General features: G+C 44.2%; 1 protein-coding gene across 1 annotated transcript in view; it reads right to left on the reverse strand.

Annotated features, from left to right (window-relative positions):
* Positions 1 to 18,280, reverse strand: part of LOC126284539 (uncharacterized) — a 268,571-nt gene that overhangs the window by 221,486 nt on the left and 28,805 nt on the right. The window contains exon 2 of the mRNA XM_049983539.1: positions 14,288 to 14,380. Coding sequence (XP_049839496.1) covers positions 14,288 to 14,380 — 93 coding nt within the window. The remainder of the gene's footprint in view (positions 1 to 14,287; positions 14,381 to 18,280) is intronic.

Consider the following 18,280-nt stretch of genomic DNA (forward strand, 5'->3'; position numbering starts at 1 on the left):
TGCTTTAAAAGTATTCTTGAAAGTCCACTGTTCCCTCAAAGAGAACAGCAAAGTTACTATTAGAGAGAGCTACTTGTTGTACACTGAGGTACCTCTATGAATGTAGTGCGTTGTAGCACAATGGTATATGTATACACAGTAGTGACTGCTAATATGTACTACATTCGTAGAGGTCCTCAGTATACAGGGTGGCGCACTGATCGCAGACCGGGTCAAATCTCTCACGAAATAAGCGTCAAACGAAGAAACTACAAAGAACGAAACATGTCTTGCTTGAAGGGGGAAACCAGATGGCGCCATGGTTGGCCCTCTAAATGGCGCTGCCATGGGTCAAACGTATATCATCGGCGTTCTTTTAAATAGGAACCCCCATTTTTATTACATATTCGTGTAGTACGTAAAGAAATATGAATGTTTTAGTTGGACCACTTTTTTCGATTTGTGATAAATGGCGCTGTAATAGTCACAAACATATGGCTCAAAATTTTAGGCGAACAGTTGGTAACAGGTAGGTTTTTAAATTTAAATACAGAACGTAGGTACGTATGAACATTTTATTTCGGTTGTTCCAATGTGATACATGTACGTGATACCTTTGTTAACTTATCATTTATGAGAAAGCATGCTGTTACAGTGTGATTACCTATAAATACCACATTAATGCAATAAATGCTCAAAATTTTGTCCGTTAAATTCAATGCATTTGGCAATACATGTAACGACATTCCTCTCAATAGCTAGTAGTTCGCCTTCCGCAATGTTCATACATGCACTGACAATGCGCTGACGCATGCTTTTAGGCGTTGTCGGTGGATCACGATAGCAAATATCCTTCAACTTTCCCCACAGAAGGAAACCTGGGGACGTCAGATCAAGTGAACGTGTGGGCCATGACGTGGTGCTTTGACTACCAGTCCACCTGCCATGAAATATGCTATTCAATACCGCTTCAACCGCACCCGAGCTATGTGCCGGACATCCATCATGTTGGAAGTACATCGCTATTCTGCCATTCAGTGAAACATTTTATAGTAACATCGGTAGAACATTACGTAGGAAATCAGTATACAATGCACTATTTAAACTGTCATTGATAAAATGGGGGCCAATTATCCTTCCTCCCATAATGTCGCAACAAAGATTAGCACGCCAAGGTCGCTGATGTTCCACTTGTCGCAGCCGTCGTGCATTTTCCGTTGCCCAATAGTTCACATTATGCCAGATTACGTTACCGCTGTTGGTGAGTGACTCTTCGTCGCTAAATAGAAAGCGTGCAAAAACTACCATTGTCCAGTAATTTCTCTTGTGCCCAGTAGCAGAACTGTACACGACGCTCAAAGTCGTCGCCATGCAATTCTTGGTGCATAGAAACATGGTACGGATGCAATCGATGTTAATGTGTCAGTCCCAACACCAACGTTTTCGAGATTTCCGATTCTCGCGCAATTTGTCTGCTACTGATGCGCGGATTATCCGCGGCAGCAGCTAAAACACCTACTTGGGCATCATCATTTGTTTCAGGTCGTGGCTGACGTTTCACATGTGGCTGAACACCTCCTGTTTCCTTAAATAACGTAACTATCGGGCGAACGGCCCGGCCACTTGGATGATGTCTTCCAGGATACCGAGCAGCATACATAGCACACGCCCGTTGGGCATTTTGATCACAATAGCCATACATCAACACGATATCGACCTTTTCCGCAAATTGGTAAACGGTCCATTTTAACACGGGTAATGTATCACGAAGCAAATACCGTCCGCACTGGTGGAATGTTACGTGATACCACATACTTATACGTTTGTGACTGTTACAGCTCCATCTATCACAGAGCGCAAAAGTTGTCCGACTAAAACATTCATATTTCTTCACGTACTACACGAATATGTAATAAAAAATGGGGGTTCCTATTCACAAAAAAGCTGTTGATATCCGTTTGACCTATGGCAGCGCCATCTAGCGGGCCAGCCATTGCGCCATCTGGTTTCCCCTTTCAAGCTAGACAAGTTTCGTGCTTTGCAGATTTTTCGTTTGACGCTTATTTCGTGAGATATTTGGCCCGCTCACTATCAATGAACCACCCTGTGATCAAAAGTATCCGGACACTCCCAAAGACATACGTTTTTCATGTTAGGTGCATTGTGCTGCCACCTACTGCCAGGTACTACATATCAGCGACCTCAGTAGTCATTAGACATCGTGAGGGAGCAGAATGGGGCGCTCCGTAGAACTCACGGACTTCGAAAGTCGTCGTGTGATTCGGTCTCACTTGTGTCATAGGTCTGTACGCGAGATTTTACACATCCCTAGTTCCTCTGTTTCCGATTTGATAGTGAAGTATAAATGTGAAGGGACACGTACAGCACAAAATCGTACAGGCCAACCTCGTCTGTTAACTGAAAAAGACCGCCGACAGTTGGAATCGTAATGTATAACAGGCAGACATCTATCCAGACCATCACACAGGAATTCCAACCTGCATCTGCATCCACTGCAAATACTATGACAGTTAGGCGGGAGGTGAGAAAACTTGGATTTCATGGTCGAGCGGCTGCTCATAAGCCACACACCACGCCGGTAAATGCCAATCGACGTCTCGCTTGGAGCGGAAACATTGGACAACTGAACAGTGGAAAAACGTTTTGTGGAGTGACGAATTACGATACACCATGGGGCAGTCCTGATGGCACGGTGTGGGTATGGTGGAATGTCCGGTGAACGTCATGTGACACAGTGGAGGAGGTGGTGTTATAATTTGGTCATTTTCTCCATGGGGTGCGCTTGCACGCCTTGTTTTTTTGCGTGTCATTATCACAGCACAGATATTTTAAGCACCTTCATGCTTCCCACAGTTGAAGAGCAATTCTGAGATGACGATAGAATCTTTCAACACGATCAAGCACCTGTTCATAATTCACTGCCTCTGAGGAGTGGTTGCACGACAAAAACATCCTTATAATGGACTGGCCGGCATAGTGTTGTGACCTGAATCCTGCACAGCACCTTTGTGTTGTTTTGGGACGCCGACTTCGTGCCAGGTTTCACCGACTGACATCGTTACCTCTCCTCAGTGCAGCACTCCGTGGATAATGGGCTGCCATTCCCCAAGAAACCTTCCAGCACCCGATTCAGCGTATACCTGCGAGAGCGGAATCTGTCGTCAAGCTGTATGGTGAACCAACACCATACTGAATGCCAGCATTAGCGATGAAGGGTGCCACGAATTCGTAAGTCATTTTTAGATAGGTATCCGGATACTTTTGATCACATAGTGTATATATACTGACCGTACTGAGGGGATTATTGATAGTGAAAGGTAGTGTATCGTAAGTTATTGAAACGCACATATGAGTTCGTACCACAGTTTTAAGATTGGTTTTCAAAGGAAACCACTGGAGAAATATTTACTTTTGATATAAATTTAATAAACCTTATCTGCATATACATCTACATCTACATTTATACTCCGTAAGCCACACAACGGTGTGTGGCGGAGGGCACTTTACGTGGCGCTGTCATTACCTCCCTTTTCTGTTCAAGTCGCGTATGGTTCGCGGGAAGAACGACTGTCTGAAAGCCTCCTTGCGCGCTCGAATCCCTCTAATTTTACATTCGTGATCTTCTCGGGAGGTATAAGTAGAGGGAAGCAAAATATTCGATACCTCATCCAGAAATGCACCCTCTCGAAACCTGGACAGCAAGCTACGCCGCGATTCAGAGCGCCTCTCTTGCAAAGTCTGCCACTTGAGTTTGCTAAACATCTCCGTAACGCTATCACGGTTACCAAATAACCCTGTGACGAAACGCGCCGCTCTTCTTTGGATCTTCTCTATCTCCTCCGTCAACCGTATCTGGTACGGATCCCACACTGATGAGCAATACTCAAGTATAGGTCGAACGAGTGTTTTGTAAGCCACCTCCTTTGTTGATGGACTACATTTTCTAAGGACTCTCCCAATGAATCTCAACCTGGTACCCGCCTCACCAACAATTAATTTTATATGATCATTCCACTTCAAATCGAAAAAATGGTTCAAATGGCTCTGAGCACTATGGGACTCAACTGCTGTGGTCATTAGTCCCCTAGAACTTAGAACTACTTAAACCTAACTAACCTAAGGACATCACACACATCCATGCCCGAGGCAGGATTCGAACCTGCGACCGTAGCAGTGGCACGGTTCCGGACTGCGCGCCTAGAACCGCGAGACCACCGCGGCCGGCCACTTCAAATCGTTCCGCACGCATACTCACAGATATTTTACAGAAGTAACTTCTACCAGTGTTTGTTACGCTATCATATAATCATACAATAAAGGATCCTTCTTTCTATGTATTCGCAATACATTACATTTGTTTACGTTAAGGGTCAGTTGCCACTCCCTGCACCAAGTACCTATCCGCTGCAGATCTTCCTGCATTTCGATACAATTTTCTAATGCTGCAACTTTTCTTTATGCTACAGCATCATCCGCGAAAAGCCGCATAGAACTTCCGACAGTACCTACTAGGTCATTTATATATATTGTGAAAAGCAATGGTCCCATAACACTCCCCTGTGGCACGCCAGAGGTTACTTTAACGTCTGTAGACGTCTCCCCATTGATAACAACATGCTGTGTTCTTTTTGCTAAAAACTTTTCAATCGAGCCACACAGCTGGTCTGATATTCCGTAGGCTCTTACTTTGTTTATCAGGCGACAGTGCGGAACTGTATCGAACGCCTTCCGGTAGTCAAGGAAAATTGCATCTACCTGGGAGCCTGTATCTATTATTTTCCGGGTCTCATGAACAAATAAAGCTAGTCGGGTCTCACACGATCGCTGTTTCTGGAATCCATGTTGATTCCTACAGAGTAGATTCTGGGTTTCCAAAAACGACATGATACTCGAACAAAAAACATGTTCTAAAATTCTACAACAGATCGACGTCAGAGATATAGGTCTATAGCTTTGCGCATCTGCGCGACGACCCTTCTTGATGACTGGGACTACCTGTGCTCTTTTCCAATCATTTGGAACCTTCCGTTCCTCTAGAGACTTGTTAGTAGGGGGGCAAGTTGTTTCAAGTACTCTGTGTAGAATCGATTTGGTATCCCGTCAGGTCCAGTGGACTTTTCCTCCTAAACAATGTGCCGACTTTAACATATTCACCTATGCCGAGATCTTGTTATTCTTAATTTCATTATAACTTTTATTAACACGCAACGATTTCAAGTGCTTGCGCAGTAGTGTTTAACTTGAATTCCACAGCGTGTTGTAATAAATAGGATTCTACAGTCACCATTGTCTCATTCAGCAGTTTGACTTAACTCCCCATTTCATCATGTTGTGAATTACAGCACTTAAGTATCAAGTATGCTTGGGCCACCAGTTATCCTATATAGGACATCTTTAACTAAATTCATGTCATTTCAAGGGAAGTGAATTGACTTTTTCTGAGGTCAGCCAGAACAGCTCTCCTGACATCAACACGGGTGTGTCGATATAGCTCAGTCATAACCAACAAAGCCCCATCAGTTTTACTAGCTTCATGCTAACCGGTACATTCAGCTTCATATCTCTTTCAGATACGTTTTGTTACAGGCACTGGCTGCGTTACAGTCAGTAACTTCAAGAGAACTAGAGAATGTCACTCACGAAGACACGCCGCTTCATTTGAATGACAAGCAAGATCATCTCGCGCTACGGCTACACACTAATGGCGCCAGCTGTGCAGTGAGATACCAGTGACCTCCCCTTTGTCACCTGAATCACTAACTTATGGCTCTCTCTCTCTCTCTCTCTTAAGCGAATTGGCTGAAATGTTCTCTTTCTAGTATTGCATCACTCTATGTCTTCCATCACTCTATGTATAGCTGAAGTAAATTTGCATTGGGTTGTGCAGTTTATGTGCACTTTAGCAAAGTTTGCTATTCGTCTTCCTTAGTTACCCTTAACGTTGTTATAGGTTATCATGAGCGGTAGGCTGTGAATCTATAATTTATGAATGTATCGATTTTATTCTGGCGTATCAGCTGTTGGCTTTACATTTTAGTTCTGATTTGTCTGCCTAATCTTCTACAGCTGACAAAAAATTCAAGAACCCCTGCAAGTAGGAATCGTTTCCGCTGCGTTACACGACTGGAGACTGAATAGTCAACCATTGTTAGAATATCGGTGAATGACTGCCTCTGAAAACTGTAACAAATTGGTTCCTATTAGCCGCTTTTGGTGGGAATGCCAGCACAGATGAGCAGCACAATCTGGCGACCTTTACAAGACCTGTTTTGGGTTCGCACTAGATACAGTAGGTCTCCTTATTGATGGAAAGGCGAGAGGCGAAGTTTATGACTTTCTGCTAAATCATTTCTGTTAGGACTCCGACCTTGCTTAAGAACTGAAGCACGTAGCCATTGTGACGGCAAAATACTCTTTCCCAGTGGATACAATAAAATTTTTACCCTTTAGTGTAGAGTTGCTATTGTTATAGAAATCTATGGCAGACAGAAAGGGGGGGGGGGGGAGGGAGAGAATGAAGAAACTCGAACATTCATTGAACTATTAAGAAACACGAGAGACGGCTTAAGGTCAAAGGAAATTGTGGTGGCACCACATGAGGGAGCCGAGCGGATAACAACGGCCTGGCAACATCAGCACTATCATGTGGAATGACATGATGCAGGCACCGAACCACAGCCTCCAGCCACGACATGGTGGCCTAATGGAGGTGGTGGCGGCGGGGGGGGGGGGGGGGGAGGGGGGGGAGGGCAGTCTACTGAATCCCTTGGCCACGACGCTACGGCGCCAGCACCTGCCTCTGCGAACGCCACCACCACCACTGCAGTGGCCTCCACAGTCACTGACGCCACCATCAAGCGTTCTTCAGTAACGCTGCTTGTCGCTCTGTTTCAACCACACTGGCAAGTTGCATCCTGCAGACAGTCGCTACAATGTTGGTAAATAATGTACCCCTATTCTTCATTAATTGAAGCCGGAAAGAGGTGGACAGAGTCTACCCACGATAGCTAAAAATGGCTCAGCTCACGCAAATTCAGTCTCAAATGTGCTCTCAAAGATCTGTCAATCAATCTCAGTGGCAGCTAGCTCGTTTAATCATAACTTGGATGTGCAAAACTTTTCGCTTAGTAAGAAACTAGATACCAATTTGAATCCCAGAGCAAACTGTTTGACGGGGTGTCACAGGAAACTGCCAAACCCCACAGGAAATTAAATAATACGCTCCAGAGTTTCCAGGTCATAAGGGTAGCAGGCAGTGTAGATAAGGAGACATGTGCCTGTGAAGTTCTGCACGGATATGTGTGGGAAGTACAAAAGGAAATCTTGGTACAAATTTTACAATTTGGGGTAGTGGGACCTAAAAGGGCTATCTGCGAAGTGAGGTCTGATCGGTAGCGAAAATAAAAAAATATTGTATTAGCAAACACTTCTCAACATAGTTGCCGCTCCAAATAAGACATCTATCGTAGCGTTGTACCAACTTCCCAATACTCTCGTTACGGAAGGCAGCCACCTGTGCTTTCCTTCGGTGGTCCACAGTTTGTTCTCTGTGTCAGAACTCTTCATAGGTAGCGGTTCATCTGAGAAGAGATGAAACTCAGGGGAGACAATAAGGGGCTTTACAGTGGGTGATCAAATATTCGAAAACGCTGGTGGCGCGTCTTCATCACCCTTGCCCCCCCCCCACCCCCCACCCCCCACCCCCCGCCTACAGAGCGCAGCCGAGAAATGTCATGAGGAAGAAAACGCATGACAGTTATGTTATGTGGTCTGCATGACACCAGGAGAAATCTCTCAACAGGCCGTCATACTTGGTGGGGGACACTATTTTCTGGCCATCTTTATGTGCTCATTGTGCGCTCAGAAATGAAAAGAGCGAAGTGACGCGATCGACAGGCATGCTCTAGACGCAGCCCAAAGCTTCATCGGAAATTCACTGCGGTTTCCATTTCACGCCCGATCGGATCTTGCTTTCCGAGTAACCCTCACAGATCGAAGGATTGGAGCATCTGTAGAAGGGATCGTTGGTTTTGTGAAAAAAGTTGTGTGACAAATGATCAAAGTCACTTTAACGAATCTACTGCAAATCTCTGCTCTCTGTCAAAGAAAGATTCACTAAGAGTAGGGTGAGAAGCTACTTCATCGATTAGATACCGAGGTACAATATATGAATGCCATAATAGACCTTCCAATTCTTGTAGTAGATGGTATGTCGTTGCATTTGGGTAATGTAGCCAATTTACTTACCAGTGGGAGAAGCAGCTGTGGCCAATGGAGCACCTTTCCCCAAGGAAGGAGACAACAAACTCACTCCCCTGTGCATTCAGCATGTCAATACGGGCAACCAGGTTGGTCTGCCTCGTGCTGGCTGTGCCACACCGGCGACAGAATAGGCATCTGGGGAAGCAGGTCGAATCACGACAGCCGCGTCCTCTGTTCATAATGTCTCAGGCAGACATGTTCCAAGTCTACGAGAGACGCCTACCTGACAACTGCCTGCCAATATTCCTACTCCTTCTTGCGAGAAGTACAAAGGGCTGAATTTCAGCATTCGCCTTGTGGACTTTGTCTCCCAATCACCGAGACTTGATTCCTCGCTATCAGACAGACAACATTTAACCTGTTTGGTGGTCACCTGTGAGGATGTAGCACGATACGGCTAAACGCCGGTACCTTGAAAGGCAGTCGCGGCTGTACGAGTGCATCTTGTTGTGACGGTAAAACGATTCGTGACTGAGTACGCAGCTGTTTGCCGGACGTGCTGGGCTGGAGTCAGTGAAGATCCACACAAGGATTGTAGCGTTTGACAGGTTGTGGCGACATAAATGTCACTTGGCCCAGCAGACAGCTACAGGTTTCAAGCTCCTGTATGGCAGACGCTGAAAGTATGAGAAATCACCCAGTGGCAGGAGAGCAGCAAGTAAACTCTTGGTTTAGAGCGTTGTGTGGAACATCCTGGTACGTTTGGCAGTAGGAGAACGGAAGCGGCTAACCACCGTGGTGAAAATGAGTGACAACATAAACCTAAATTCAATAAAAACTAATCCAAGACAGAAACAGAAAATTCCGTATCATCTTTAAAAAGAGAAAATGTGGACAAGTGTGTGTATGTGAAAATATGTATTCCGTAAAACCAGTAGCTTTCATGTTATTCATTACCAAAGTAAATTTTGTTATTTAGTTATCCTGATCGCGAAGTCCTTTGAGCAGAATTACCTGTACCGTCTGCCTCATGTTTTTTTATATGGTTACGCCTTGCTGCAGCGCAAGTGACTTTGCAGTCACTTGTTACTGACCTTCACTAGAGTAAGACTGAGGTTCGTCCACATTTTCTTCCATCACAACGGTGACCAGACAACAGTGGCAGCTTGCAGCGGCTAAGCTCAATACAGGCATCTGGAGATGGTCTCACAGACGAATTCTTCTCTCGGCAGCAGGCATCACATCACGATTTATCATGTGTCTAGTGAGACTGTCATTCCACTGCAGTCAGAGATGCCGACAAGACGACCAGACACAGGGGCTGAGGCTCCTGAAGAGATTGTATCTAAGCTGAATTTAACGTTATCACAGCTGGTGATGTGATCATTTTCTCTTATTATCCAGAGGTGGCAGCATACTTTTACCCACCACAATGTCTCATTTATTTTCAGTTTCATATGTCTTCACACTTTTCCATCGGTGGTACCACGCCTTGGGGCAGCCGAGCTCGGAGGTTACATGTTACACCTCTTTAAAGCAAGGCTGACAGATTGGTGCACTAGCTGTTGCCATACTGTGTTCAAAAAATGGTTCAAGTGGCTCTGAGCACTATAGGACTTAACATCTGAGGTCATCAGTCCCCTAGAACTTAGATCTACTTAAACCTAACTAACCTAAGGACATCACACACATCCATGCCCGAGGCAGGATACGAACCTGCGATCGTAGCGGTCGTGCGGTTCCAGACTGAAGCGCCTAGAACCGCTCGGCCACTCCGGCCGGCTGTCATACTGTGTCATTCGCACATGCTGATTACGGATGGTCTCAGTGTGGAAGGGTATTACATGCACCGCCCTGTTTTCTGCATGCCACAGCTACTGTTCGTGACAAATGATACGAATCGGATGTGATTCACTGGCCTGTGCTCCAACTAATTATTTTAAAAATTTATGAACACACTGCGGGAATTGGATCTGCTATGCACCAGTTCTCATTTCTTCACGAAATCCTCTCCAAGATTTACTTTGATGTCAACCTAGAATAAATTCATTTTACACAGCTTACATTTACGTACTTTTATAACGTGTAATCCCTGTTAATTTCTTACGATTGTCAGTGACTTTACTTCTTCACATCTAAATATAGGTTATGTTCACTAATACGGTCGACATCTTCCTCGTTCTAGTTGCTTTAAAGAAATTGCAGATACTGGTACAATTAGTTTCAGTTTCTGCTTCTCAGTTATGGCACGAAGTCTTCTACAGGGAGCTGGTGCAAAGGTAGGTCCAGAGGATTGGCAGCTTTACGTCTCCAGCACACGTAGAATATTCAAGTCGATATTAGTAACATGGTACGGTTTTAAAGAGTTGTTAAGGAAGGTTAGATTTTGGATAGGGAGGATATTCAAGTCTTTCTCTATCTAGCGCAACATTGGTGTCAATAAATTGACTAAATTTATACTGGTGTTCGTTGCGAGTAACCAATAGCCACAACTACATCGCAAGTTGTGCCATTGCTCAAGAGACCACTGTTCTGGATTACCATCCTTTCCATGACCCTAAGTTTCCCATGTTCGTAACATTTGATGGTTCTGGTCTGCCGCATAAAACACTTTGTAAATCCAATGGGAACCTACTTCCTGAAAATTTGGTTGGGGTTGCAGCACTTCTCCACGGCACTGTATCGCATCGGGTTCACATATTCTTCTGGCAGAATAAATGGTAACGCTTACTGTTCTGCACGTCACAGTTCCCCTAATATCATCACCAACGTTTCCTTAGTCTGTAGTTGCACCCATTTATTCATGATTTTTCAACTTCATCGGGTATGGATGAATGTTGCAAAACTGATAATGTGCGTTTCCTCCCATCACCACGAACCAGATCGATACAAGCAGTCTTCCTTTGTCTGCCGTTACTTCGAAATCTCTACATGACAGAAAAGTGCTAAATTCGGTTGTGTAAACTCAATTGCATGCTGAAGTTCTGTGGAGAAGTCCATGCTTGGCATAACCCTTCCAAAAATTGCTGCAATGGCATCAATGGTAAACTTAAGTATCGACGTACTGCATCAATTTGCATTCGTCTTACTTGTAGTCTAGTTCCATTAATTCTGTCTTCCAATATTCGCAACAGTCTAGCGACAGTCATCTTTTCATCCAATGCACTTCATCATTTCTGAATAACCGCCAGGTTGTTGTTCGCTGTTGCTAATGTATTGCGCAGGCACAGCTTGAGTTCCATGGCTGTGTCCCATACTACTTTAGTATTGTCCAACATATTTTGCTCCTAATTCATTTTGATACTGATCACTAATCTCCCAGAAATGGCTTCTTTTCACGCCCCTTGTGTAACTTCCTGAATATGTATTGTAGCCTATGAATCTTGTTCCTTACTTTCCATAACTCTATGTATCTGATGCAATTAAATTCTTCCTTCAGACATATGAGTCACAACTTTAACAAGGATAAAATTGAATTGAAATTTGTGCCTGGCCTTGAACCTGGATCTCCTACTAACGAGGCAGAATTATTAGCCGTTCCACCACCGTAGTTTCCTAGGTAAAAGAGCTGTATGAACTACCATCTCTAACATAAACTTCAATTCACGTCTTCAAATTTCCCTTGAAACACTTCTTCAAACTCTGGAGAGATTTTTTTTCCCAACATGTGGGCATGTGCTAGTTGCAGAACTTCGTTCCTCAGAGATAAAGGAAGCACTTGCACAGTCTGAATACTGTCGGCTTCCATAGTAAGTCCTCGTGCCTTATGAACTGTGGCTGTGAGCTAAATTCCTGACAGCGTGCCTCATCTGCCTACACACTCTTGCTAGTCAGCCCCATTTTCCCCAAGCGCTTGTAGCACTGCGACCTAACGGCTCAAATTATCCGTGATTGCGTGTTTCTTCACAGGTTTGTGAATGACTTAGTAGTGACCTCACTCTGCTTAAGCGCTCACGTTGTCAGCCTACAAGAGGGATCCTTCAAAACCAACAGTCATTTCAGTGAAGTGTTTGCCTGTAAAGGTAATGTCAAAAGTAAGGGGTCCCAAAGATAATTGCCAAAATTTCTTTCTCCATAGTAGAGTACTGACATTCCAATCTGTTTGGCTGTTGAGGTGCATGTGTACAGGTTGCTCTTTACCATGTATAATGCAACTAAGAGCAATATTGCTAGCATCACAGTAAAGGATGAATTCATTCTCAAAATTAGGAAGCACCAATACTGGATCTTCAATGAACGTGGGTTTCAATGCCTGAAAGGCACCCTCCTGTGCCAATTCATATTTAATATCATTTTATCAGCAAATGGTTTAGTGTTTGAGTAACTTACACAAAGATTTTTTGATAAATTTTTGATAAAAGTTGTAGGAAACCAGGAGGGACTGTAACTGTTTCATTTTTTGAGCGACTGAAAATTCAGAGACCGCTGACACTAAATGATATTCGGTTGGTACGCCCTCTTAACTAATAATAAAAAAAAAGGTTCAAATGGCTGTGAGCAATATGGGACTTAACGGCTGTGGTCATCAGTCCCCTAGAACTTAGAACTACTTAAACCTAACTAACCTAAGGACATCACACACATCCATGCCCGCGGCAGGATTCGAACCTGCGACCGTAGCGATCGAGCGGTTCCAGACTGTAGAGCCTAGAACAGCTCGTCCACCGCCGCCGGCGCAGCTTTCACATTTCTGCGTGTGAAACACTTTAGTGTACTCTATATCTATTACTTTTAAGCTACTTCATATTTTTCACTATTTTATATTATTCTGAAAAAGAATTGTATATTTACTGAATTGCCTACTGCAGAATGAAATGGTGGATAGCATATAAACTGTAACCACAGTTTTTGAGACATGTTCTATTAAAAGAATTTTTTGTGCATAATTCTTTGCTGATGACTGTGGATTATTCTATTTTATCTTACAGTTTGCAGCTGTAGCCAGAACTGTCACAAATCCTCTTGCCTCATTAGACGGTACGGACACTACTGTTACAGCTGCTGTAAAATCGTTGATTTCGTGTATTTTGTTGTGTTATAAATGTTGTCTTGTAGCCGTCTGTATACCTTCAGATATGAAGATGTTCATTTAACTGTCGTAACTAGTAACTAAAGCAATTTATCTTTGCGCTTTTGGTAAGTATAAAGTTTTCCTAAAGAAGACTACAACATTATACAGAATACATGTGTGTTCCAGACCTTCCCGTTGTTCAACACAGTCACCAGTATTATGTATAACCTGTTGCCAGCGACGTGGAGAAATACTCTATTAATACTGGGAGTGGAGCGGTCTATTTCCTGACAAATCTATGTAAAAAAAAAAAAAAAAAAGGGAAACGAATGCCACGAAGTGCTTCCTTCAATTTCGGAATCGAGCGGAAACCACAAGTTATAAGTCCGTGGAGTCTGGTGGACGGTGCAGCACTTCCCATCCCCCATCGATAGAACAAAGCAGTCATGATTTGCTCCACGTGCTCCCAGAACCGTCCTGCAAAATTGTGGGCGGCTCCTGCAGAAAACGTCGCTACTTTCTCGAAGCTGGTCGCAGGCTGCGTTCCAAAAGGGAACAGCTCAGGGGAAGAGGTGACGACACTTCCTGCACGACCCTCCCACCATTTTACAGGACAATGCTCGGGCACACGAAGTGCAAGTTATGATTGATTTGTTCGATCTACGGGGCTGTGAAGTACTGTGCCACCCGTCACACTCCCTGGACACAAGCGTTGTGACTTCAGCTTGAATCCCAAATTGCAGGAAACACTTCATTGAAATCGCCTCAGAACCGTTCCAGAGATTCGCAGTAGACCATCCCACCCCACTCGCACTACCGACAAAACTGTTGTTGTTAGAGCATCTCACAACTTCAACATCGCTGACAACAGGTCATGCTCAATGCAGGTGACTACTTTGAAGGACAATAAAATTTTCAAACTTTTATCTATTTTGAGTATATGTTGTGATGAAGTAGTTGTAAAGTATTAAAGATCCAAGCGTCGTGTATGGTATCAGTTTCAACCTTAGAGGAAGTGCTGTTACAGTCGCGAAAAGCGTGACTGACCGACATGAATGCATGGCGTGTACTCACCTCTGCAAGACATTAGAGTGCAGCCCCACTTGCCCTGGCCTGTGCAGATACAGAAGTTGCAGTCTATCCATGCGTTAGATCCAGGTACACACCCTTGGGAGGAAAAAAAGAAGGATCAGTTCCAGTTCCTCTTGTTTACTTCTCGTGCCACGTCGCTGCACCGCTCGCTGCCGTTGTCAGCATTATAGCGCCGCTGCCACTACCTGCCGACTGAGGTATCCCAATGGCAGGAACTGCGTTCCGTCTAGCTAGCATGCAGTCCACATAATACTACTCTGTTTCAGATCTTCTAATCTCTTTTTGGTACAGTCGTTCGACGGTCCAAAGTGGTCACCACAAGTGAGGAGACGGCACAGTCCTTAACGCTTTCAGACCCACATTTCTACTTCTACATCTACGTGATTACTCTGCTATTCACAATAAAGTGCCTGGCAGAGGGTTCAATCGACCACCTTCAAGCTGTCTCTCTACCGTTCCACTCTCGAACGACGCGCGGGAAAAGCGAGCACTTAACTTTTTCTGTGCGAGCCCTGATTTCTCTTATTTTACCGTGATGATTGTTTCTCCCTGTGTCGGTGGGTGCCAACAGAATGTTTTCGCAGTCGTAGGAGAAAACTGGTGATTGAAATTTCATGAGAAGCTCCGGTCGCAACGAAAGCCGCCTTTTCTTAGTGATTGCCACTCCAATTCACGTACCATGTCTTTGGAAATATCCCCCCTACTTCGTGATAGTACAAAATGAGCTGCCCTTCTTTGTACTTTTTTGATGTCATCCGTCAGCCCCATCTGATGCGGATCCCACACCGCACAGCAATACTCCAGAATAGGGCGGACAAGCGTGGTGTAAGCAGTCTCTTTAGCAGACCTTCTAAGTGTTCTGCCAATGAGTAGCACTCTATAGTTGGCTCTACCCACAACATTATGTGATCGTTCTAATTTACGGTATTCGTAATTGTAGTCCCTAAGTATTTAGTTGAATTTACAGCCTTCAGATTTGTATGACTTGTCGAGTAATCGAAATTTAGCAGATTTCTTTTAGTACTCATGTGAATAACTTCACACTTTTCTTTATTCATGGTCAATTGCCACTTATCGCACCATACAGATATCTTATCTGAATCATTTTGCAATTCGTTTTGGCCATCTGACGACTTTACAAGACGGTAAATGACAGCATCATCTGCAAGCAATCTAAGACGGCTACTGATATTGTCTCCTATGTCTTTAATATACATCAGGAACAATAGAGGGCTTATAACACATCCTTGGGGAACGCCGGATATCATTTCTGTTTTGCCCGATGACTTTCCGCCAGTTACTACGAACTGTGACCTTTCTGACAGTAAATCACGAATCCAGTCGCACAGCTGAGGCGATATTCCATAGGCGCGCCGTTGGTTAGAAGACGCATGTGAGGAACGGTGTCGAAAGCCTTTTGGAAATCTAAAAATAAGTAATCAATTTGGCATTCCCTGTCTGTAGCACTAATTACTTCAGGTGTATAAGGAGCTAGTTGTGTTTCGAAATTTGATACAATAATTAACATTTTACCACACTCGTTAGTATTTGAGACAGTTAATATCACCAGCACTATCATGCCAACAAATTGCCTATCCTTAGTCAAAATTCAATTCCTTTGTGAATAAGAAATTTTGCAACAATACGTGGACTCACAATCTTTATGTATATTTTTAGTATTGTCACGTAGATTAAGGTGAACACACTAACTTCACTTAACGAACGTTTATTCAGCATTTGCACATACAAGAGCGCGGAGCGAACTGCGTCCGGTCAGAACACATACCGTATATATACAGCTACAGAACATTCGACTACAGTGATTCTTTCCATTTGTGAATACTTCTAGAAAGTACTCGAACCAAATACAGAAATTGAAATTGCACGGTCCAGGTGAATTTTGTATTCACGACTCTTCATGCAACAGTTAAGTATCATATCCATGGTGATACTCAGCTTCTTTTGCGACCTTGCTCCATCCTTAAGAGAACAGCGTCTCGGAGTTAGGTCCTCCTAGATCGGGAACGAGTCATCGGCCCTGCATACTCCGACTCCCGATGACTGATTTTCGCCCGGGCGATGGTATTCTTAGAACTTTTCTTGCCGCTACGTTCTTCTTTGCCTTTCCGCTTGTTGCCTGTTGCTAAAGCTTAGAATTTATCCTAAGTTGCAGGATCCTTATAGGGCTTCATTCGAAGGTCGTGGACCGTATCTCTGATCTTTCGTCGTCTTGTGTCGGGGTCGAAATCTTCATAAGCAACATCAGATAACTGTCTTACAACCTTATAAGGTCCAAAGGAGCGCCCGAGGAGCTTCTCAGAGAGACCAACCTTCCGAACAGGAGTGAAGATCCAGACGAAGTCACCAGGCTGGTAGACAACAGGGCGGTGGCACCCATCATACCTTCGGCGATCGTTTTCTTGAGCCTGCAGCGTGCCCAGTCGAGCTAACTGCCGAGCTTCCTCAGCTCTGCTTAACACGTAGCCGGTGTGGCCGTCGTCCAAGTCATCAGGACGTAACGGAAACACAGTGTCCTTCGTCGTCGTCGCCTCTTGCGCATGCACCAGAGAAATGGAGTAAATCTGTGGTGTCTTGTTTGGCAGTGTTGTAGGCAAACGTCACGAAAGGTAGCACCTCATCCCAGTTACTCTGCTCAACACTGAAAAACATTGATAGCATTTTGGCCAAGGTCTTCTTAAGGCGTTCAGTTTGGGGATGGTAGACAGTCGTCATGTGATGAGTAATGTTGCAACGACCCTTTATCTCTGTCACAAGATTCGATTGAAAAACTTTCCCTCGATCCGTAATTAACGACCGTGTTTTAATATGAGGGCTGTCCACAAAGTACATTGCGTTCTGGAATTAAAAATAAATAAAGTATTGGAATTTTTGTTGTTATATACAGATGAAAGCCACACTTAAATACTACTTTTCTGCATAGTTGCCAATTAAATTGAGGCACTTATCGTAGCGATGGACGCGCTTGGAAATTCCTTCGTCGTAAAATTCGGCCGCCTGCGCCTTCAACCACGTGGTTACCTCTTTTGGGACAGAAAAGGTGTGATTTTTGTGGATTTCCTGGAAAGAGGCACTACAATAAACTCTCAAAGGTATTGCCAAATTCTGAACAACCTCAGAAGAGCAATACAAAACAAGCGCAGGGGAAAGTTGGGCTCAAAGATCTTGCTGATTCACGACAACGCCCGGGCCCACACGGCAAATGCCACTCGCGAAGTTCTCGAATCTTTTAAGTGGGAGTTGTTTCCTCATCCGTCGTACAGTCCCGACCTGGCACCGAGCGACTTCCACTTATTCCCAGCAATGAAGAAGTGGTTGGCTATGTAGCGTTTTGATGACGACGCACAGCTTCAAGAAGAGGTAACCCCGTGTTTGAAGGCGCAGGTGGGCGAATTTTACCATGAAGTAATTTCCAAGCGCGTCCATCGCTACGATAAGTGCCTTAATTTAAATGGCAACTATGTAGAAAAGTAGTATTTAAGTGTGGCTTTCATTTGTATATAATAAAAAAAATTTCCAATACTTTACATATTTTTAAGTCCAAAACGTAATGTACATCGTGGATAGCCCTCGTACAATGTCTTCTACGATGAATTTGGCTGCCACGAATGCTTTGGTTTCACGGCTTTTTTAATGGCATAGCGTGTCAGATAATCAGTGCAAACAATAATCCATCTATTGCCACTATCAGACGTTGGAAATCGTCCGAGGAGGTCAATCCCAACACCCTGGAAAGGCGTTTCGGCTGGTGGAATTGGTATGAGTCGGCCAGGTGGTTTCTGAGGAACTGCCTTTCTCCTCTGGCACTTTCTATAGTGCAACACATAGTGACGGACTCTCCTGAATAAACCTGGCCAGAAAAATCTCTTGCGGATCCTATAGTATGTCTTAATAAATACTAAATATCCGGCCTCAGGTATGTGGTGGAATTTCTGTAGAACATTTAAGCGCATGTGT

Source organism: Schistocerca gregaria, chromosome 8, assembly GCF_023897955.1.
Source record: "Schistocerca gregaria isolate iqSchGreg1 chromosome 8, iqSchGreg1.2, whole genome shotgun sequence".
Taxonomy (NCBI): Eukaryota; Metazoa; Arthropoda; class Insecta; order Orthoptera; family Acrididae; genus Schistocerca; species Schistocerca gregaria.